The sequence below is a fragment of the Rutilus rutilus genome, assembly GCF_951802725.1.
Source record: "Rutilus rutilus genome assembly, chromosome: 7".
NCBI classification, from domain to species: Eukaryota; Metazoa; Chordata; class Actinopteri; order Cypriniformes; family Leuciscidae; genus Rutilus; species Rutilus rutilus.
In genome coordinates, this window is record NC_140221.1 from 34,728,170 (window position 1) to 34,751,651 (window position 23,482).

Here is a 23,482-nt window from a genome sequence, read left to right on the forward strand (position 1 = left end):
CAGACAGAGCCAAGACTACACAACCAGACCCAACAAACAAACCACACCACAGCATCAACACAGCGCCTAAGCAACACCCGGGGACATGCCGTCTGTCATTTCAATACCTTTAAACTACTTGTTGACTTCACTACTAATCCCCAAGATACTTTCACCCAACATGAGTAAAAAAAACTGATTATGTAAAAGGAAAAAACAACATGTTAGAGTAGCTTTAACAACATTAGAAACATTTTATTACAGAAAAAGAGTATAGCATAACACTTAATGTTGAAAAATTAAACGAAATCACATCTTGAGACTGAAAAGTGAAAATACAAACATTTCATGAGACATTGGATGATTCTCAACCTCTTTTTCCAGGAGTGTAAATGCACAATCTGAGATGTAAATCCAAGTCAGAATATACCTGACCAAGTGATAGAAAAACAGATCTGAAAAAATAAAGAACAACATATATTTACTGTACTGGAGAATGTATGAAGAGTAGAAACTCAATAATACGCCATAGAAGAGTAAAAACTACTCTTCTGCCACCTAGTGGTGCCTTTTTGCAATCTTCACAAGCGCTCGAGGTCATTACTACTGCCACACAGAGGCTGACTTGAAAAGCATTCAAATGTTCTCATCTTTAAACAAAATGCTAAATGAGTCCTATTTATAGCTTCATTAAACATTTTTTTGGTTTGGCTTGTTTGGTTTGTAATTGGTTGGTATCACTTTGTAACAGAGATGGATCAGATGACCCTATTCATCTATTCATGGCATTGACAATTAACTGAAGTGCAGCATTTGCCCAAGCAAATAAATATTGTTTGATTAGTACTTTTCACATGTAAGCCAAATATCAAGATTTTGCTGAATCAACCTAATTTGTTTGAGGTTTGGAGTCTGTGGTTTATAATAAAGCCATTACTAAACACATACAATTAATTTGATTACCATCAGAAAGGGGTTCTATAGTCTTGATAGTCCAGGCAGCTGAAACACTCTTTCCTTCGCCACACAACTCATTCAATAAATGGAATTGTGATCTCTTTGGTAACAAAAAATTAAACTGGACTTCACTGTGCACTAGCAGGTTTTGACATGCATATGATATTGCTGTGACAAGAGGTTTAATGGAGATAAAACAATTACATTTCACAATGATTTTTGGAAACCTTCAGTGAATTAGCCTTCCAAAACATACTGTACTATAGGGGACACTAGGATACATTCTGCATACAAGAAGAGTTTATTTTACCTCTTTTATTCAGCCTTGTCTTTCTGCACTTGCCCTTCTTTCTCATGGTTTGTCATGCATTTATTCCAGTAAATCAGGACCTGTAAAAGCATCAGCCCACTGCCACAACAGGCCAGTGCATGCATCTGACTTGACAGAGATAGGCCTGTGTCCTTTAGAAAGAGAGAGAGAGAGAGTGATTAAAAAAGTGAAAAAGAGATATTAACATTTACTAATGTGTGAAGTACATTTATTTTCTGTATGGGAACATATCTTAAGGTCTTGGCTTAAAAAGCTATCAAACATTTTTACTATTATTGCCCAGAAAAAAAGACACTGATCATTAAACACTGATCTTTTGTGAAAAAAATAAGACAAAAAAAGAAAGAAAATAAATCATACAATAACAGACAATTTTTTGGTTTTGGTCAATACATATCATTATTAATCAACTGCACAAATGTTTAGAATTTTATAATATATCTGAAAAAAAAAAATTCATTCTCATTTTAAATTGAATAAAATTGTGACAGCTTGCCTGACCTGACATTAAATTACTCTAATTATGAGAAACCTACCTTCATTATATTGTTGACCACTATTTTAATGTATGCCGGTGTGTTTTTATTGTGTTCACTTGTTCACTCAACAGACACAGCAAAAATACTATGGCATTCAATTTTTTGTTAGTAGGACAGAATTCACAAAATTATCATTTAAAAGGAGTTTCAGGTATTTTACTTTTGAGAGCCAACATATAAAACCACTGCTAGAGAAAACATTTTTCTCACAAGCATTTGTGTAATAGGACATTTAACTCAAAACCACAGTTATTAAGATATAGACCTTGAAACAATATCCATGTGTGACAACCAACCTTAAGCCTGTTTTATGCTTCTGCGTCGAACTGCCGCCGTAGCTACGTCGTAGGCTGTGTGTGGCGCGCGTACCCTACGGCGTACCCTGACGTGCACCTCTCCAAAAATGTAACAACGCGTCAATTCTACGCGGACACAAGCGCTGTGATTGGTCTGCCAGAACCCCTCCCTCGGGGTTTCACACGCTCCCTAGGTACGCGTCAACGCGGAGAACGACACAGAAGTATAAATTAAAACCAACACGTTGCCTACGGCGTATAGGCTCCGGCGTAGGTCCGACGCAGAAGTATAATGAGGCCTTTAGTCTCCATTACATTACAATTTCCTAAACGAGTGTGTGTGTGTGTGTGTGTGTGTGTGTGTGTGTGTGTGTGTGTGTGTGTGTGTGTGTGTGTGTGTGTGTGAGTGAGAGAGAGAGAGAGAGAGAGAGAGAGAGAGCGAGAGAGAGCGAGAGAGTGAGAGTGTGTGTGTGTGTGTGTGTGTGTGTGTGTGTGTGTGTGTGTGTGTGTGTGTGTGTGTGTGTGTGTGTGCGCCCCGGTAAACCCCACATTATGGGGACAAAATCCTTGTACTAGTGGGGATATGTTTTGGTCCCCATGAGGAAAACAGCTTATAAATGATCCTAAGTGATGTCCTTTGAAAATTAGAAAATGCAGAAGTTTTCTGTGATGGGTGGGTATAGGGGTAGGGTTAGTGTAAGAGGATAGAATATACAGTTTGTACAGTATAAAAAGTCATTATGTCTATGGAATGTCCCCATAAAACATGAAAACACAACAAAAGTGTGTCTGTGTGTGTGTGTGTGTGCACCTGCAGGGAACTGAAGATACGCCCCAGAGAGCCGAGAAAGACCAGGAAAACTGAGAGTGCAGACAGCTGTCCTGTGTGTCCACATTTAAAGTTACTGCCTGCCTGGAAGAACTGAACACACACAACATAAAATAATTTTTAAAATATATTTTTTTGTTTGTTTTTTATAAAGAAAATGGGGTAAAAAGTCCTGTCTCACCCTTCCAGCAATAACCAACAGCACATTCCACTCATGCAGGGTCCAAACCACTGACACAGGGGTCAAAGGTGAGGCCAGGAGGAACATAAAGCTACAGTATAGAGCAAGAAAATATATACCTGCATGAAAAACCCAAACAAACATTGATTAGGAAAAAGGAAATTCTCTCCATATGGTTTAAGCCTTCTGTTTCTAACCTTTTATGGTTTTCCCTCGGTAGTGCTGGATGAGCAAAGCCAGGACAGCAATCTGGATCAATGCAAACAAACTTTCCCCCCAGGCTCTGCACACACACACACACACACACACACACACACACACATGTCTTAACATGACTGCATACACACAGTTAGCACAATCTTCTCTACACCGTATATGTTAGCGTTTGACATTAATGCAAAAGCTGTTTTACCCAATGGGAAAGTTCTGAGTGTAGCAGAAAGCTGCACGAGTAGAGATGGCCAACAGCTCCAGAAAAGTAGATGTCAGACACAGTCCATTAGAACTTCCAGACCAAAGAATTTTCCAGATCTGAGGCAGTGGAGCTGTGGAAAGAAATTAAAATGTTATTTTATTAATATTTTGAATAAGTTTTTTTACATTTTCTGTTTTCATTTTAGTTTTAATAATTTGTTGTGTGTTTTTGTAATTTTAGTAGTTTTTGTCAATATATTTTTCAATATATATATACATAAATTGTTTTGATTTAGTCTTAGTTAACTATAATAACCCTAGGAAGAAGCAGATACACACATACTATAAAACAGTGTCAACCGAAAAAATATGAAGTAATTATTACAGCTCTGGAGGATATGAATATGCTGTAGGCTACTGATGTCAAATAGACTACTACTTACCAATAACAATTCCCATCAAAATCAATATTCCCATAGTCTGTTTCATGATAATCTTCAGGCAAGGTACTAGAGAACAATACACAGTGCGCAGTAAATAAAGATAGTGTCAGCAGGCCAAACACACACTGGTCACTGAAATTCTGTCAGTGAAACACATTAAATATCATAACAAGAAGTCATCTGTCAGGCAGTATTATGTTAACTAAAATGCTACCCATTATAAAATGAATTTGTTAAGTATATGGTTTAAGATATGTTTGGATGAATTCACTAACATTTTCACACGTTTATTCGAGATAAAGCTGTCTCTCACCGTGCAAAAAGTTGAAGTAAATGAAAAAGTGGTCATAACATTTTTCTGGCATGAAGAAAGTTAGCAAAAATTCTTTCAACGAAGGCATCTTCCCTTGGTCAGACGTGTCCATAGTTCATGTATTCCTGTCGGTGGTCGTCTATCGTATCCCAGCCCAAATCTTCAGAACGGAGAATAATCAGTGAATTAACATTGACAGATTACTCTTCACATGGCTAAACGAAATAGCCGTCTAACATTCGATACGTTACTTTTTTCGTCTTTTTATAACGTCTAAGCAAATCTTTTTTGAACTAGTGACCATTCATAACAAAGGTCTTGGTAAAATCCACCAAAACTGCCTCTCTAGTTTGACGGCAAAGTAAGCCTCACCAATGATCTGTAAGTTTTAGAGGGGCGTGCATGTCTCTGGATTTAGACTCATTTATGTTTTTAAAGCTCCCGAATGGAGAGCCCTTTCCTATAAGTGTTTTAATGCAACTAAAATATCTAATAATCAAAGCCTGTTCAGTTCACAAACGAAACGTTTTTGTATTTCCACATTTCTATGCTTTTATCATCAGTAGCCTAGCGCGGCACTGAAATATGTGTTCATACAGGGGGCGCTCGCGGCTTACTGCTGTTACTGTTCCTGCCATAGAGAGCAGTTTGCTAGAATGAAAAACCCGGAAATAGGTAAGGGGCCATTTACATTCTTTTCAATTTTCCACTGTTCTACAGCTATTTTAGAAAAGTTTCCATTTATTCCCCTAAAATAATACACAAGGCAAGAATCGTGCCTATGCTAAAAATGTAATCAGTAAATTCATAATGATGGAGATATTTATGTTTGGCTTGTGTTGCCTGTCATATGAACTTTTTATGATGCTGATTTAATAATACAACTTTTTTTCTTTTTTTTTTGTCTTAAAACCTCTTTCAATGATTTGTGTATTCTCACAAATTTTATTTGATGATTTTTGGTGCATGCATATTACAGTTTTTATTTTATTTTATTGCTTACACACGATTTCTGAAATGGCACACGAGCCACAAAACATGCACACAGCATGCAAAACATCACAGATCTTTTGCAAAAGCAAACACTTCATCCAAAACTATTTTACAGTAACTCTTCTAAGAAAAATTGTTTTTGTACAGTAATTCTATACACAAACCATCAAATGGTTAGCCATAAACACGTCACACTATGGATGTGCAAAATGTAAAATACTATCTTGTCATTCTTGTGTCTTTTGCTTGTTCAGTGTGCACAGCAGTTTGTCATACATACAAGTATGTGCACAAATACACTGTATATACACAGTATATGCACAATTTATTAATTTTGCAGTCATTGAACTGAACTGAATCAACACTGAACTGACTGAAAAATGACACTATTAGCTGTTAAAACTGCTTTAAAGCAGAATTTGAATTTGTAACTATACTGTGAAGCCACTTTGAAACAATATATATCGTATAAAGCGCTATAGAAATAGAGGTGACTTGACTTGCATGCATATTCAGTATATATTTACAAAAGAAACTCCAATGCAAGGGTGAAAAATGTATCTCATTAATCATTGAGGTTTGATTTCTATACCAAATATACCAAAAAATAGTAAGAGCAGTTTGTTGTTTAGTTACACTATAAAAAGCAGGCAAGTGCACAAATAGATAAATACTGTAATACAATACAATACACGTTTTATTTAAATAAATGAATATATATAGGCCTATATAACACTATAAAATATATATAGCCTATATAAAGACAAATGACTACTATTTACTTGTGTCTTGCTTTAAAATGCATGACTCAAGAGCTAGCTAATGTAATAAGTTAGCTAATGTTTAGCTAAGGCAATATCATGGACATGCAGGCTAACGTAGCCTACTGTGGCTTACTTAATGGAGACAGTACAGGTGAATACAGTAAAATGTGTGTCTAATAATGCCATCACAAGCGTTATAATTAAAAATGCGCTAATTTGCATTTGACAAGGCACAGCAGGTGAACAGGATTAACAAAATAACTAAAGCATATTGAACTTCCCCAGTTAATGACTTACATCAAGAGTATTTTCCCCTGAAATGTAACATCGTTCTTTTTGTGTTGGCGATTAGGTTAATTGTTGGCCGTTGTTTCATCTCCGTTTAAAGCTACTTGATGCCGGTCCATACGTCATTATAGGACGGGAATCTGATGAAAATTATGTCATCAGTGCGCCAGAGAGAAGGACTAAAACCCAGTTCATGTGAATTTGCTTAAATCTTATTATGTGCGGGAGGAACGGGTAGCCTATCTCCTCATAAAACAGAATCGGTTGCTTTGTCCGTGGATCAGAGCCATAGACAGTAAGATCAGAGCTCATCACGGGACGAGTTGCCTTTGACAGATTAGCCTATGAGGAGGCCTTGAAACCTGAGAACTGCATTATGTGTCCTCGGTTAAGTAATTCGGAAACTTTGAGAAATTTGCCAACATTCCTTGAACATCTTCCTACAGAAAAAGCGTTGTGAATTTACTTGAGGTAACTTAATTCGGGAATATTCGTCCTTGTTTTCTTATGTTCCTTCTCAGACGCACAACATGACATTGTGGGTGATTCCCCTCCGACGTCAGCGCTTTTAAGTAGCCTACCGTGGAAAAAGACAGCAGCTGGAGTCAGAGTGACATCGGACACAGTGTAATTATAGGGTACATTTTGCAGTAAGTCTTTGAGTTTTATTTTATGGGGAGGGTGTGACGTCCCTGTCGGCCCGTTTTGTGTAGGCCTATGTTGCGTCTCTGTAACAGTTAGCCATATTGTTTGCAGGTGACTGGCTGATTGCGCAGGTGTTCTTCGTTCCCTACAAAAGCTGCATGTTTCCTGTCTGCGAGAGTCTACTCTGGGGCTGCGTTGGACTTTGTGACAGTTTCTTGTCCTTCGGGCCGATACCTGTGGCTTTAGATGATCGAATCTCGGCTCATTTTGAGGAAGAATGTAAAATAAAGCTCAGATATTTTGCAATGTAAAGGTATTCGTCTCTCCTTATTTGTAGTGATCCTTCTGGATTGCAACAAATGGGAGGGAGGTAGTAGGCTTAAAACAAACACCATCTGTATATTTGAAGTTTTCTTTCCATTAGAGCAAAAGAAGACATGGAAATAAAAATAGACCAAAATCTCAAAAATAAATAAATAAAGTGTCCTGCCTTAAACAGTAACTTCCTAATATTAATAGGCTCCTCATCTAATAACTATCCAATCACTTAGTTTGTTCTATGCTGATAGATCTTGAAACAGGCAGCCCTCCCTCAAATGTGAAACCAAGTTCTTGTCACCATCAGTTATTGCAATAGCAATAATAATGCATTTAATCAATATATTAATGTATTCACTATTCAGTCAAATCAGTATTCTGTTGCTTGGCTGCACAATGCCAAAAAAGAAAGAATGCAGAAAAGGATGGAAAAGGAGCACCAGAGAACAGCCAAGTGTGCATGCACATTGCGGCATAGCTTCTTTTGCTGTTGCCTGCTTTTGTGATAAACCTAGTGATTATAGATCATTGTCTCTGTGTGAACTGATTATTTTGTAGATATCTGTTGAGTATGAAACAATTTTGTGAGAGTGAGGGAATTAAAATAAATTGGTAAGGAAGGTTTTTTTTTTTTAATACATAATTATGAGAAGTGCCCTTTTTTCCCACTTAAGCCCCTGCCCCCCAAAATGTCCGTGCACGTCCCTGAAAAAAAAGATATGCAAGTTCTCACACATTTAAATGGCAATGTTTTCACATGAAACACAAGAGCTGTTTTTTTTTTTAAATGTTGTGTCTATTGTAAAGAACTGTGTTTAGAGTTTTGCAAAAAGTTTCACAATTGCAAACTGAGTGTAAAGCAGATAATGTGCTTGCAGTTTTGCAGACTTGGCCAGAAGAATAGGTATGAATGATTTCACTGAGTGGGCCCCAAGTACCACTTTTAGTGTGTAAGCATTTACAAAAAAAAAAAAAACTGTGAGTACTGGAGAGCAAAACAAAGGAATAGTTTTTATTTTCTGAACTGAATACAATCATTATGCTGTCATGCTAATCTGATTGAGCAAATTTGTGGTAATTGTGTATGTGACGCCTGTGGAAGCATTTCATTTGACTATCACGTTAAAAATTAAATCATGAAAGAATACTGAGATAAGATGCCAAGATAAGAGGGCTTTTTAATCTTTATAATATTGGTTCATATTCTTTTAACCCTGAATAGTGTTATTCTTTGTCTGATCTTAAGTAAACTATGTAAAACACTCCAAAATAAGGGTGTGCTATGGGGTATAAACACCTAACCACTAGTGCTCATAGGATACATGAGAGGTAAATATCAGATGAAACAACCTTTTATTAAACTTTTTTTTTTTCTTTTTTTTTTACATTTTCTTTGGAAGTTATTATGATGTTTTGTGAAGTTGGCTGGTTATAGCCACTCACACTGATGATCCATTGATTGCTAATAGTTTAAAGAATGCTTGCGAAGAAGGCTATATCAACCCAAAATGCGAAGTCGCAATCTTTTCGACTATGGTTTGCCTAAAAGGGTGTGTGTCAGTTGGTATGTTTTAGTATGCTGGGGTTAGGGGTTATGTAAACAGGAAAAGCCTTTAAAGGAGAGGTGTGTTCTTGTAGTGTTTCCATAAACCATGACTGAACCTCTTCTCAAACATAAACTCTGCCGAACATCAAAAACTAACTCACACTGTGTGACAAACAAAATCTGTCTATTATCAGTCATTGCAAATTTGTTCTAATCCTTTAATGGAAATATTAGCATAAAATGTTCAAAAGTGTGGGAACTTAGAAGAGTTTAAACAGCAGAATCAGTATATGTTATAAATAAATATAGGCTGGGCATCGGGCAACTGTCGTTTAATAATTGCTCTTTTATACTGGCAAAGAAAATGACATGGATAGATTTTTAGATAACGCTATTTGTTTTACAGTGTCACTACCATGGTGTTTTTGTCTCACTATGGAGACAGTCCAAAGTCCGATGCATTTGGTTTATAGCACCCTGTTCAAACATAATTTTGTCAATACAACACACACATCCCACACACATTTTCATCATTTCTTCCATGTCAGATCTCAGGATGCAACCGAATGATTATGTACTGTTTGTTATGACAACCAGAGTGACATTTCTAAATCTCCACAAAAATGTAATCAAATGCATATAAACATAGATTTACATACAAATGGGGTATAGACTGTAGTTTTTAATGTTTGATGGTGCTATAAAGTTATAAAGTCCTGCTTTGTTTGTTAAAAAAATCTGTGTGATTCCAGAGATATCTTGGTAATAGGATTTGCTTCAGTTAAAATGTTAACTATCACAAGTCTCTCAAAAACAAGAGAACATAAAACAATATATTTTTATATTGTAATATTTAGTTATAGATTCTCCAGAAAGGGTGTGGTTAGAGGAACTCGATTCCATGGGCTGGTCTTATCTTAACTCAATAATAAATGACCAGCAGTTTATAAAAACACTGCACTCTGGTAGACACACAACTTCAGGGTGTGTACGAGACTCGGGCAACGACCAAACTTTTCGTCAAGTGCTTTTATCTAGGAGTTTTTTTATATATCAAATACTGTACAGATTACAGCCGTTATTCTCTGATTTAAGGATTAACACCCACCTCGCAGCATGTGTACAGGAAAATGTGCGTTTTGCGTCGGGACAAGTCTGTACCCGTTGGCGGTCATCTCCATAATCTGTAATATTATTCTGTTTTTTCCTGGCTGGGATGTAAAGTATGCGCAGAACAAACAAATTACAGAGGAGGTCAAATACATGGGAGGACTGGTTGGAGGGGGGATAATGGTGAGTCTGTTTATGTTTAATTATAAACTATATGTCAGTTCTATTTCTATTTAAACATCATAGCGTGCATATATGATAATATATATATATATATCGTGTAAATCCTTCTCAGTTTAGTTTGGAGCTTGTCAGTCACATGATCACAACAAATAAGCTGCCTTTGTGAGAATATGCAGAGTCTTAATTTGATTTGGGAAAGGAATGTAAGAAAAAAAAGGAATGCAAGGAAAAGATGTTGCCTTGTTTTAAAAGAAACAATGAGATAATATTTAAAAAAAAAAATACTGATGTTTATCTTTATGATCTTTATGAGTCAAAGAGTGTGATTCTCCTTATAAGGTATTATGGTGGTGCAAATGCGAATCAAAGTTAATCTATTGTAAACAGGGTGACCTTAAAACATAAATGTACAAAATGCATTTATTGTGAGTTAGAGTCAATCCAAAATGTATCAAATGACAACAATGATTAAACACACTGCCCTTTCTGTCCTCCAGGTGTTGATTCCAGCCTTTCACATTCACCTGACTGGAAAGCAGGGTTGCTGTGCTAATCGCTGTGGGGTGAGTGAGCAATCCTGCCACTAACAAAATCTTTATTTTTAGACTTAAGATTAGCATTTGTCACTTTTAAAATAGCAAGGGTGCCAAATCCCGTTCCAGGAGATCTAGTTCCAACCATAGGCGTCGATTTCGGGGGGGATGGGGGAGACGCGTACCCACCAGATTTCGTCATGAGTTATTTTGTACCCACCACTTTTAACTTCCGTCCATATTAATTTGACTTTTGGTCCGATTTTTTTTGACCGTTTTCAGTGGTTGTGAGGAGCAATATGAGAGAGAAATTTGGTAATCATTGTCTGACCCAACAAAAAAACATTAGGCTATAATATTCATTTTATTTTATTTTCCGTGTTTGCATTTATGAGGGAAAAAACAAAGTGTCAGTTCTCTGTTACAGTGAGCGCTCTGAAAGCGGCACTAAAAGACTGCTTTAAAACTTTCACAGAGACCTCAAACAGAACAGCTGCCTTTCTTTAAAGTGAATTTCGTTTTGTATTAATTATATCTTAATTTTAATCAATGTTTCATGAACCAATTGCCTGGATTTAATAAATAAGAAATAAATATAGCAGATAATCACGACATTGGAGGCGCCGGCGAGTGAACTGGAGTTCGTCTCATAAATGAAACGAAACTCAGCGTATAATGCACATTCACATTCACAGCGTATTTAGACACATTTAGACGCAGTCATAATCATTACTTTTACCGGTTCTTTGTGGCAAGCTTTATGCGTGCAGTCCTGCGCTTGAGTGCGGCTATGTTATGTAAGCTCATTATCCTGTAGGCTATATAAGTAATTAAATTAATATAAAGGGGCGATTTGTCCACGAATGACTTAAATGAACAACTAGCCTACTAGTCGACTAGGAAAAAAACTTTTAGTCGGAAGCAGCCCTTATTCCACATATTTTCGAACCAGGCAACAGGACATCTGTGTTGAGCGAGCGACCCTGCGGAATGAACGAGCGGAGCGGAATATTCAGAAATGCGCTCTCCACTCACGAGCTCTGATCGGAACAAACCCGAACCTCACTGTCTGCTGGACTTGCGCAGAAACATCAAAATATAACCAGCTTTTTAAAATGGTTTTTAAAACTAAACACTATTTTACCACAAATTATGAGCTTATTGGCGACTTTTTTTATATATATAATTATTGACAAAATTAGAATATAGTAAACGTTTTATTTATTTTTTTTGTGAAAGTTTTGTGTGGGCCTGTTGAAAAGTGGGGCCGTGCCTGAGCTACAGGACATCGTCTTTCAAAACATAACCTGCGCGAAAGAGAGAAAAAAAATGAATGCGTCATTGTACCCAGCACTTCTGAAAATGCACTTCCGAATGCGTCTCTGTCCCCAGCACATTTCAAACCAAACCCAGATCGAACACAACTGAACCGGCTAATTAAGATCTTCAAGATCTTCAGGTTAAGAATTAGCACAAAAAAAGAACAGAAAATACCCAAGAATACCTTTAGAATTAAAGTAACATTACAAAGAACAAGAAAACCACATCCCTTGTATGTTGCTTGGGCAAAAGACCTAAATCTACAAGCCAAATTACTTTCGAATCTATTTATGACAAATAAATGTATTTAGAATGTAACTAAGTTCATGTGATGTACATCATTTGTCATGTGCTGGACAGAATGAAGTACAGACCTGTTTGAAAATACACAGGCGGTCCTCTGTTGTGAAAAAAAAAAAAATCTATAAAAATGTGACTCATGAGCCTGAAAAACGTGCCCTCATTGTGTCTTTTTGCAAATATTTGCATTTTGTGACTTGTTGTAAGAACCTGAACAGTTTTACAAGAGTCACTGGCTGACATCCTCATTGAATGGTGACAAATGTGTAGGAGTTTTTAGGCATGTTGTTGTGTGATTGGGAAATCCTTAAAATGAAATTATATGCAGTGTACACTGCCCTCTACTTTTAAATGATTAAAAAAAGTAGGCATTGTAGATACTAACTGTATTTAATTACAACATTTAATAAAATAAGTGTACTTACACTACCCAGACAAAAGTTTGAAGTGGGTGAGCATAAGGGACTTCTTTCAAAAACATGAACAAATTTCATTATTCCAAACTTTTGACCAATAATTAAATCATTCTCATGAATCGTTTTCTATTTCAGATGTTCCTGTCCATTTTATTTTCAGCAGTGGGTGTAGCTGGCGCCCTTTACAGTTTCGTAGTGGCTCTGATGGGTCTAATCAATGGACCACTCTGTAAACATACACTTGTCATTTGGGGAACTCCCTTTAAAGACGAGTAAGAGATACACCTCAGCACTGTAAAGCATGTGATAACACATTTTTCTGTTTAAAAATGTTGTTGTCTATATCTCTTAGAAGCGAGAGTTACCTTAAGGACCCTAGCAGGTGGGGAAAATGCACTGAGCCAAACAATGTGGTGGAGTTTAATGTGGGTCTGTTCTCAACACTGCTGGTGACCAGCGCAGTGCAACTCGTCCTCTGTGCCATACAGATGATCAACGGCCTATTCGGCTGCCTCTGTGGAACCTGCAAAGAGAAAGGGGTGAGAGGCGCCATTGGTGAATGAGGAATACACGAAAAGTTGTGGCACAATCTAATTGTAATACTTCAGAGTGAAAAAAATGCCATTTTAAAATACACTTTTGACGACGGTGAACAGTAAAAAATATCAGAACACTGAATGTTGTGACTGACCAAGTAAAATAGTAGCCTACCAACATATCTTGTTTGAAAATGTACTTTTGCTCTACCTCAAATTTCTTATCCTGTCTTCTTAAGTGTTTTTTTGTGATATATGTATCCCCTCTGATCTTTGTTCAATAAAGAAGGGGGGAAAGTAGCCTACCAACGTGATGCAGCAAGGTTTACAAGGTTTAGACCTGGTTTCACAGACAGGGCTTAGACTAAGCCAGGAGGATTAGGCCTTAGTTCAATTAGGACGTTTAAGTACCTTTTATAAATGTGCCTTCGAAAAAAAAAAAAACATTTCTGGTGTGCATCTTGAGACAAAACAATGACACTGACATAGTATAAGATATGTCTGTGCAAGTTGCTTTCAGTTAAAACAGCTCAAACATGCATTTTAGTCCGGGACTAGGTTTAAGCCTTGTCTGTGAAACCGGGGGTTCTGATCTTTTTAAACATTTAAAACAAGGAAATGTTAAGAAGTAACATGAATATTGAATATTTAAGATTCTCCAGTATTTCCAGGTCAGTAATCCAGTAAATAAATTTGATCACGTGAACTCAGATGTCCTTGTAAGCACAAAATGCTCTGTGGAGCTCAAATTGTGGAGTTCATCAAAGATGGACTTGGAGTAAAAACTGTAACTAATGTAAAAAAAAAAAAAAAAAAAAGCAAACAGGGGATTAACTATCAGTTTATATTAAATGTTAAAAATACACAATTATATTAATAATAATAATAATAATTTAAAATTAAATTAAAATATATATATACAAGAATTTTCACAAGGTTGTCTCTTGCTTCTAAACACCACTGTACTTAAAATAAATTAAAATTCAGTTAAGCAGCATTAGCCACATTTTATGCTGAATTATCCATTTGTTATGCTTTTTTCCATTTCCCTTTCTGTTAATACCAGAACTCTGCTCTTTAATTCAATTCAATTATACGATTTAATTTATTCACAACTTCACACAACAGGTAGGCCTAACACTAAACAGAGCTATAACCCATATTAAAGGGATAGTTCTCCCAAAAATGAAAATCATTTACTCACCCTCAAGTTGTTCCAAACCTTTATGAGACTATTTCTTCTGTTGAACATAAAAGATATTTTGAAGAATCTTGGTAACCAGACAGTTGACTTAAGCCATTGACTTCCAGCTGTTTTCCCTACTGTGGAAGTCAATGGCTACCGTCAACTGTCTGGTTACCAAGATTCTTCTGTTCAGCAAAAGTAAACGATGACAAAATCTTACTATCGAACTATCCCTTTAAATACAGACCGGTCTTCTAAAGGCTTGACTGGCCGTATGTTCATTCCTTTCAACTTAATAATGTCATTAATGAAGCTTAATATGAGCATAAAAGCGCTATTGAGATTGTACTTTGTGCATTGTCTTACACTTTCTTCCATGTTTTTTTAGCCGCTGTAAGCCCTCACTGCTCCGGGTGCCAGGGAGATCATATCAACCGTCCACATCCCTGCCTCCCTGATCAGTAAACAAGCGCCCTCTTGTGGAAGATGCTCCTGAACATTGAAATAGAGCTTAATTTGTACTTCCTGCGTGTTGTGTACACTAATCTTGTTGTCACGTTCACCGTTTGAAGTTTATTGCTGATGTTTTGGTTTAATACTTTTTTCAAGTAACAGCTTATGTATAACGACTTCCAGATTGAATACTATTTTAAAGGAAAAGTACTTTAATTAATGACATAGCATTTGTTTTGTATCTGTATTTTTATAGTTTAGAAGTTAAATAAACATACTGAAAAAAAAAAACCCATCCAAAAGGTTACACAATGTGGGGAATATTACTTTAATCCACATTTAATATTATACAATTGAATTATCTCCAGAAATCGCATCGAGTTAATTCAAAAATCACTTAAAACATTTAAAATGAGTAAAATGCACATGCACGTATAAAATAAATAAAAATACAGTCCTGGTTTTACAATTCAATTTTGTAAAGGGGGTTAGGGTTCTTCAAATATAGAATATGAAAATGTAATACTGCAATACTGTACTGGTTACATCAGTAGTTTTAAATGATTTGAAAGATGGATGTAGGCCGGGTCTGTCTACTGTGTAAATGTTTTTTGGCAGAATGACTGAATGTAACAAGCATAGGCTGACAAACATAAAGACCCACATACAGTGGGGTCCAAAGTCTGAGACCACACTGATCATCTGGAATTCACATTTTACAAGATTTCTCTTTTTAAGCATTTAAAACAGAAAATTTTAAATAAAAAATAAAAGTAAAATGAGAAAGAAATATAAACACGATTAGCCAGTTCTAGATCATTAACCAAATTTGTAACATTGGTTACTACTGTAAATGAAGCTAAAAATTAAAATATTTATATTAAATTTTTAAAAATGCAAACTAGAACCCTTTTCACAAGGTTGTCTCAGACTTTTGAACCCATCTAAATAATGAAACACTTTAAATTATGAACATTCTCACCTCATCTCAAACACGACAAAACAAAATGCAAACATACAAAGAACGCAGATCCTGACTGAACAAAATAAATACAGACTACAAAGTGTAATTCTAAAAGCAAAATATGATAGACAGTTAGCAGTCTGGTCATTCAGGTTTAATCTCAAATATTCCCTGTCTATTAGTGTTTAAAAGCGAATTGCATAGTTACAGTATATTCTACAGGACTTTTAGATTTAAGAAAATAGCAAAATTACAGCGAGGTAGACTGCAAATTGAATGTATGTGGACTACAGGGTTCCAAATGCAAATAATAGGCATGATGGGACTAATAATACTATCACAATGGAGACCACTTTTTCTGTGGCCCAAGAAGTAAACTAATAATGATTAAAATTATAATAATGGTAAAACTTTACAGTAAAGATCAATTTGTTAACATTGTGCTGTAACTTTTTACATAAACCAAAACATTAACATTTCATGTTGTATAAATTTACATGAATGTATTATGAACAAATTAATTAACAATGAATAATAAACAATACTATATTTATACATTTACCAAAATAAATGCTGAAAGAAATATTATTCATTGATAGTTCATGCTAATTAAAAAACGCTACAACCCAACAAGAGAAAAGAATGTGTACTGTTAGTAAGGGGTTAGCTGTCAAACTGGGCCATCATGATTTTGCGGCTGGCTTCATAACCTAAAAACAAAGCACCATTGGCTGGAAACGTCCGGATCATTGTGGGAGTCAAACCAGAATATAGAGCCCTTACACCTGAAAATGAGGAGACAAAAACAAAGTCAATTGGGGGTTTCAGGTAATGCATTTAAAACAGATTGAAACAGTTGTGTAATGTTATACATAATAATATGTAGCATTCTAAAACACATCTTTCTCTTACCTTCCGTTCTGAAGATATGCATGAAAGTCTTAAAGAAGCCAGACTGCCTGCTTGTCATTGACATGACCTGTATCCTGGATTTAACACAGTCCATTGGGTAAACCACAAGCCAGAGACAAGCTCCTCCGATACCTCCACTGAACACAATGGGGGCTACACCTACAAAACACAGACACGCCAACTCATCATACATGGACACGTCACATCTCAGAATATATGCCACACACTTTACCAGTGGTGGACAGTAATGAAGTATTTATACTTTGTTACTATACTTAAGTACATTTTTCGAGTACTATCTGAGTATTTGTATTTTGGGAAACATTTACTTCACTACATTCTGAAGAATATCGCAATTTTTACTCCACTACATTTACTCGTTATTTTGATTTGAAGAAATCGTCACCCGCTCCAGGACAAGATCGCAGTGTCCAATTTGTGAACAAGCTGATTCTTTTCAATTAACCTGCTAAATCAATTTGCGAAAAAATTCGGACAAAGTCAGAGCGAGTCTCCAGTTAAAGGAACACGCCAACTTCTAAAGACACTGCCAACTTCTAACCATATACATACTGGGAACTATATTCTCAGAAGGCGAAGCACTGCTACTTGGGCGGAGTGATTTGCTCGCAACACCTGAGAAGCCCCGTGGAGAGTTCGCTCAGAGTTGGAGTAAATCACTCCGCCCAAGTAGCAGTGCTTCACCTTCTGAGAATATAGTTCCCAGTATGTATACGGTTAGAATATGGCTGTGTCTCATGTGACCTTGTTATTTGTACACGCTGTGACTATACAAATCACAACATGTAAATAGGAAAATGTTGGCGTTATTTTGTCACTTATTGGGAGCAGTATGCTAGCTGGAGCCGTTTACCTCCAGTCTTTGTGCTAAGCTAGGCTAGCGGTGGGTGCGTCAGACAGAGTTACAGCACGCACGGAGATGAGAAGGGTATGTATGGACTTATCTAACTCTGGGGGATACGGTGAATGAGCGCAAGTCCCAAAAAGTCAGTGTGTTCCTTTAACAATTCACTTAATTCACAAATCTGACTCAAAATGAGCCAAGATCCTATGTTATTTTAGGATGTATTACTGTAAATGAAAATCATATTTAGGTCATGATGACTATCAGTGGTTTGTGAACTAAATCTGCTGTAAAATGTCCATATTTGTGTGTATTACTGTCTGAAAGGGGTAGGTTTTAGGTCAAATCTAAACAAAACGTTACAATAATGCAAATGAATGTGCATGCATCTTCCCCACATTTCAAATAATGTAAAACTAATATGTTTGCTTAGCGTTCCCCTTAAAATGTTAATACATTTAGCCCTGTGACGTTTGTTTTTATAATGCATGTCTATATTTGACAACACACATTTAGTTTTTTCTCATTTCTATATACTATATATATTTTGTTATAATCACTTCTTTGCACACTTGAATTATCATTAATTAGCAGTAGTTATCAGTGTATGACAAGTTTTGGTAATAAAATAAAACTTTTAGGTGTCGTCCACCACGGCACATTAAAAACATGAGCAAAGAGAGTACTGGAGTATTACTAGAACAACTAAAACAAACTCTGAACTTACACTACAGTTCAAAAGTTCGGGGTCAGTACGATTTTTTTTTAAATGTGCAAAGTCTCTTATGATCACCCAGACTGGACAGTAACAGTAATGTTGTGAAATATTATTACAATTTAAAATAACCGTTTTCTATTTGAAGATATTTTAAAATGTAATATATTCCTGTGATGGCAAAGCTGAATCGGTCTTCAGTATCACATGATCCTTCAGAAATAATTTCGTGATTTCGAACATCGAACGTCGTTTTTCAGTATTCTGAATACAGTTCAAAAGAACAACTTTTATTTTAAAATGGAAATCTTTTTTGTACCTAAAATCAATTATAGGCTACATTTTTAACTGTTACTTTTGATCAATTTAATGCATATTTGCTAAAGTATTAAATTCTTTAAAAACAAAACTTACTGACCCCAAACTTTTGAAAGGTAGTGTATATAGCCTACTGGCTTTTTACCTGAAAGAAGGGACTCTTACAGCCGAGCGTTATGATATTTCACATTACCATTCCTGTCACTATCGACCAGAATAAACTGAATGACCAGTTCTATTTAAAACAAAGAGTTCATTGTTTACTGACTCATTCTAATGTTTGTCCTCCTCCTCCTAATGACTGACTCTGGTATGCCATTTCATTAAGTACACACCAGAAAATACCAGCCCAATCAATGAATGAGAAAGAAAGTATGCCGTTAGCCATCATGTTGTCATAGATAAGGTAACTTTAAAGATAAAATGTTGAAACTGTAACTACAGCGGTTTCCATACCCATGTCATCCTTGGCGCAGTGCATGTACTCAGCAAAGAGAGAGCGACAGAGCTCGTATGCTCCAAAGAAACAGAAATATCCAGGCACCTCACGGGCAATAGTGGGGGTTAAACCCTGGAAGAACCCTGCAGGACCCTCATTATGCATAATGGACTTTATCACCGACCAAACTGTGCTGAAAACACAGACAGATATAATGAGACAGGAGATAAACAACATCATCATGAGTAATACTAGCTCTTAAAAGTAAATGGAAAAATACGTGCACAGTATCCGCAGAAAGGAAAGCTCAATCTTTACTTCTGACTTTGGGCGATCTTGCCGGAGGAGGTCATCTCATGCATAGTCTGCAGTCGGCACTTCACCAGCTCAGTGGGACATAAGACCAGAGAGGAGAAGATAGAGGCCACAGAGCCTGCGCACGCTTTCTGCATGTCACTGTACAGAATGGAAATGCATGGAAAATTAAAAATGTATAAAATTGTGATGTTCTTAAATTTTTTGATCAATAATGATATGTATATACAGTACCGGTCAAAAGTTTGGAAACATTACTATTTTTAATGTTTTTGAAAGAAGTCCTGCTGATTTATTACCAGTGTTGGAAACAGTTGTGCTGCATAACATTTTGTTTTGTAACTTGTGATACTTTTTTCAGGATTCATTGATGAATAAAAAGTTCAAAAAGAACAGCATTCATTTAAAATAGAAATCTTTTGTAACAATATACACTACCGTTCAAAAGTTTGGGGTCAGTACGTTTTATTTTCTTTCTTTTTCTGAAAGAAATGAATACTTTTATTCAGCAAGGATGTGTTAAATTGATAAAAAGTGATAGTAAGGATTTATTTTGTTAGAAAAGATTTCTATTTAGAATAAATGCTGTTCTTTTTTACTTTTTATTCATCAATGAATCCTAAAAAAATATTACGCAGCAAAACTGTTTCCAACATTGATAATAACTGATAATCAAATCAGCAAATTAGAATGTGACACTGAAGACTGGAGTAACTAAAAATTCACCTTTGCCATCACAGGAATATTTCACATTTTATAATATATTCAAATAGAAAAGTTCTTTTAAATAGTATAATATCATAATAAAATAATTTCACAGTATTACTGTGTTTTTTTAATCAAATAAATGCAGCCTTGATGTTAGAACATAAGTTCAAAACCCCTTAAAAAAAAATCTACCCCAAACTTTTGAACAATATTGCTTATCACAATATACACATTTTATGAAAAAGTGATTAAAAAACATCTGAAAAATAAATTAAATTCCTCTAAACGTAATAGTGAACATCATGTACACCTCAGTGACAACTTTATTAGCAAAGAAGGAATTATAAAAATTAAAAAAACACACACCTTAACCATCTCTGCATCACTTTTCAATTCAAGAAAAAAAATAAAAAAAAAGGCTATTTTAGAAACATTTATTTTTATTTATTTCATGCATTTGATTTTTGGTAACTATACTACATACTATTCCAATAGCTCAAACAGTAGAGCATGGCCAAATTTCCAGGGAATGCATGAAATGATAAACTTCAATGCAATCTGAGTTGCTTTGGGTACCTTACCGGCAGCTTCCAAAGTGCATAAATGTAAATGTACTAGTATTTGTGACACACAGATAGAACTTGCCTGAGCACAACCCCTTTCTCCTGACCAGACACGTAGCGCACCACTTCTTGGCAAAAGCCGTAGCACATGAAGAGCACAGAGTTCTCTGCGATGTTGGCCATGAGGGCTGGCGAGGTACCTTGATACAGCCCTCGAAGGCCCACCTGTCTGTATGTTGACACAAAGCAGTGCACAAAGCCTCTGTACAAAGTGGGGAATGTCTGCATTTTCACTTTAGCCGTGTCCAAAGGTTGACCACTGAATACACAAGCTGTGCCCCCTAAAGCAGAAAAAGAAGCGGGAGAACAGAAAGAGAGATTTTTTTTCTCTTGTTAATGAAAATTAAAAATAGACTGTAGGAATGACATATTTACCCTTCAGTACCCTTTGTAACGAAAGAAAAAAAGAAGAGCAATACACAAACAAATATATTTATAGAATGATTTTAATTGGTACTATTTTGGCATTATAACTTTGATCCCGTGGTTTAAAATGACAGAATGAAATAAAGTGTTAAAGGGATAATATTATGTCATTAATTACTCACCCTCATTTACATTTACATGTATGCATTTGGTAGACGCTTTTATCCAAAGCGACTTACATTGCATTTCAAGGTACACATTTACTTTCTTATCAGTTCTTCCTTTCTCTGTGAATCGAACCCATGGCCTTGAGCGCCAACGCTCTACTGTTTGAGCTACAAGAAAGCTACGGGAAGCTCATGTCATTCCAAACCTGTAAGACTTACGTTCATCTTCGGAACACAAATGAATATCTTTTTGATGAAATCTGAGAGCTTTCTGATTCTTGAGAGTTTATATGTGAATAAAAGCCTCGATTCAATCTTTTCATCATATAAAGTGATCGAATCTCTTCAGAAAATTTGAACTAAACCGCTCAATACATATGGATTAGTTTTACAATCTCCTTATGAACTTTTTGAAGGTAGCTGTCTAGGGAGGAACAGAAAGCTCGAAGATTTCATCCAAAATATCTTCATTTAAGTTCCAAAGATGAACGAAAGTCTTAAGGGTTTGGAAAGACATGAGGGTGAATAATTAATCCGGGGAACTAACCCTTTAAAGGAGACACAGTATCTGAGTTACAAAGCAATGATCTGCAAATAATCCACAAACAGTAGCATGTATTACAAACTTCCTCACTCCCTTAAACTTATTGCTGTCAGAACAGGGCTGCGTTTCTCAAAAGCATCGCAAGCTAAGTTGATCGTAGAGACCATTGGTGACAATGGTTCTAAGATCTACTTAGGCTTATGATGCTTTTGGGAAACACAGCCCTGGTCAGTGAGTGTGTAAGTGTGTGTGGTGCAGGGACAGCTGAAACAATAGGTCTAGGCTATGAAACCACAGAGGTAAGCAAAAACACACAGCTCAAAGGTCAGATAAGGACTGACAAAAGAGAGGGTTTACATTGTAGATGGTGGTGCAGAAATAAAGTGTGTCCTACACTATCATCATAGGGTCCAGGACAATGTTCCTGAATGACCCTCCAAAATGAGATGATGCAATGTGAAGTTACCTATAGCTCCAGCAGAGAGGTCTATTATTGCCTGAACCACCGGATGTGGTGCCATGGTGAAATGTGCCAAGTGCTCCAAGAAATCCTATTTCAAAAGTATGTGCAAAAGATGAGACAGAGAAAAGAAAACATGAGAATACTTAAAACTTTCATTTAAACAATGTAAATGCACTTTGATTTGTATAGACTCCTATTTAATCCCAAACTGCTTAGTGCTTACTGTGCAACTTTCCCCCTGCTGATTTGTTGCAGCACGTTTAAAGTTCAACTGATAGGTTGTAACGTATGAAAGTTATGAACAAAAGTTACATAGGCAGACAAAATGGAGCGGAATTTCATAATAAAACAGTGCAGGGCGCCGAGTGGAGAAATCAAGTCACAAGCCACAATGACAGACCATGTGGCATTGAAAAACTCTCACATAAAGCCATGTGTTCTTTTACCACAGCGATGTTCGTTATCTTCCCGCCTCTCCGATGCTATATTTTTTTCTACAGTGTGTGGCTGTCTTTTATGGGACGCAAAATAAAGTAACATCAAAAACTGCTCGTTACTTACAGACGTAACTTACATCAGACAGACGTGTTCTTGCATCACCAGTACTGAACACTATATGGATCGCGAGATTGAGCATCTTAAAAGTAAAAATGTGACAACGTAAATTTCACAATAAAAAATTCACCAAGCATAGCATGTACCTACCTTATTTCACGAAAGCGCTCAAAACGAAAAAATGTAGCGAGGTTTGATTCATGCTGGCTCTTTACTGAACTGACACACATTTGCGATCAGATGAGTCATGACCTCTCGTCAGGGATCCGTATGTGAAGCGATATCTAATTCGTATTGTTCAATTGAGTCGAATCATTTCAGTGAATCGTTTGAGCAAAATCATAACGATTCGGTCACGACCAGGGGGGCATTCCAGAAAGCAAGGTTATCTCACCGTCAAACATACCCTGAACTCTAGGTTTATTAACCCAAACCTTGCTTACTCGAGGTATGCTGGTTCCAAAAACGCGTCCGGTACGCGTTGTGTAATATGCAGTTCCTGTGAAAAACTGTTACAATGGGTGGGGTATAGCCTATATATGAATATACATTATATTTCCCCTGTTGTGGGCGTGGCCTTGAGACAAGGCGCAGACGAATGGAACTGAAGGTATCTACTCACACCAGCCTAGCTTAGCATATATATATTATTAGG

General features: G+C 36.2%; 3 protein-coding genes across 5 annotated transcripts; 1 reads left to right on the forward strand and 2 right to left on the reverse strand.

Annotated features, from left to right (window-relative positions):
• Nucleotides 1-205: 205 nt before the first annotated feature.
• On the reverse strand, nucleotides 206-4,663 carry mpdu1a (mannose-P-dolichol utilization defect 1a). Its single transcript, XM_084413303.1, has 8 exons — nucleotides 4,283-4,663; nucleotides 3,970-4,035; nucleotides 3,525-3,657; nucleotides 3,310-3,395; nucleotides 3,113-3,231; nucleotides 2,914-3,024; nucleotides 1,247-1,398; nucleotides 206-434 (listed from the first exon to the last, which is right to left on the reverse strand). Exons 1-7 carry the CDS (start codon nucleotides 4,392-4,394, stop codon nucleotides 1,252-1,254), a joined length of 774 nt encoding a protein of 257 aa, XP_084269429.1. The 5' UTR covers nucleotides 4,395-4,663; the 3' UTR covers nucleotides 206-434; nucleotides 1,247-1,251.
• A 5,127-nt stretch (nucleotides 4,664-9,790) lies between these two features.
• tm4sf21a (transmembrane 4 L six family member 21a) lies at nucleotides 9,791-15,164 on the forward strand. Its single transcript, XM_084413950.1, has 5 exons — nucleotides 9,791-10,129; nucleotides 10,627-10,692; nucleotides 12,834-12,970; nucleotides 13,051-13,237; nucleotides 14,809-15,164. Exons 1-5 carry the CDS (start codon nucleotides 9,953-9,955, stop codon nucleotides 14,815-14,817), a joined length of 576 nt encoding a protein of 191 aa, XP_084270076.1. The 5' UTR covers nucleotides 9,791-9,952; the 3' UTR covers nucleotides 14,818-15,164.
• A 152-nt stretch (nucleotides 15,165-15,316) lies between these two features.
• slc25a15b (solute carrier family 25 member 15b) lies at nucleotides 15,317-23,318 on the reverse strand. 3 transcript variants are annotated; one of them, XM_084413949.1, is made up of 7 exons: nucleotides 23,271-23,318; nucleotides 22,276-22,360; nucleotides 20,755-21,013; nucleotides 19,405-19,542; nucleotides 19,104-19,279; nucleotides 16,750-16,908; nucleotides 15,317-16,622 (listed from the first exon to the last, which is right to left on the reverse strand). In XM_084413949.1, the coding sequence occupies exons 2-7, from the start codon at nucleotides 22,328-22,330 to the stop codon at nucleotides 16,501-16,503; spliced, it is 909 nt and encodes a 302-aa protein (XP_084270075.1). In that variant the 5' UTR covers nucleotides 22,331-22,360; nucleotides 23,271-23,318; the 3' UTR covers nucleotides 15,317-16,500. The 3 variants fall into 3 exon arrangements, with proteins under 3 accessions (XP_084270075.1, XP_084270073.1, XP_084270074.1); XM_084413947.1 differs by lacking the exon at nucleotides 23,271-23,318 and adding an exon at nucleotides 22,978-23,138; XM_084413948.1 differs by lacking the exon at nucleotides 23,271-23,318 and adding an exon at nucleotides 22,834-22,886.
• Between the last annotated feature and the right edge of the window lie 164 nt (nucleotides 23,319-23,482).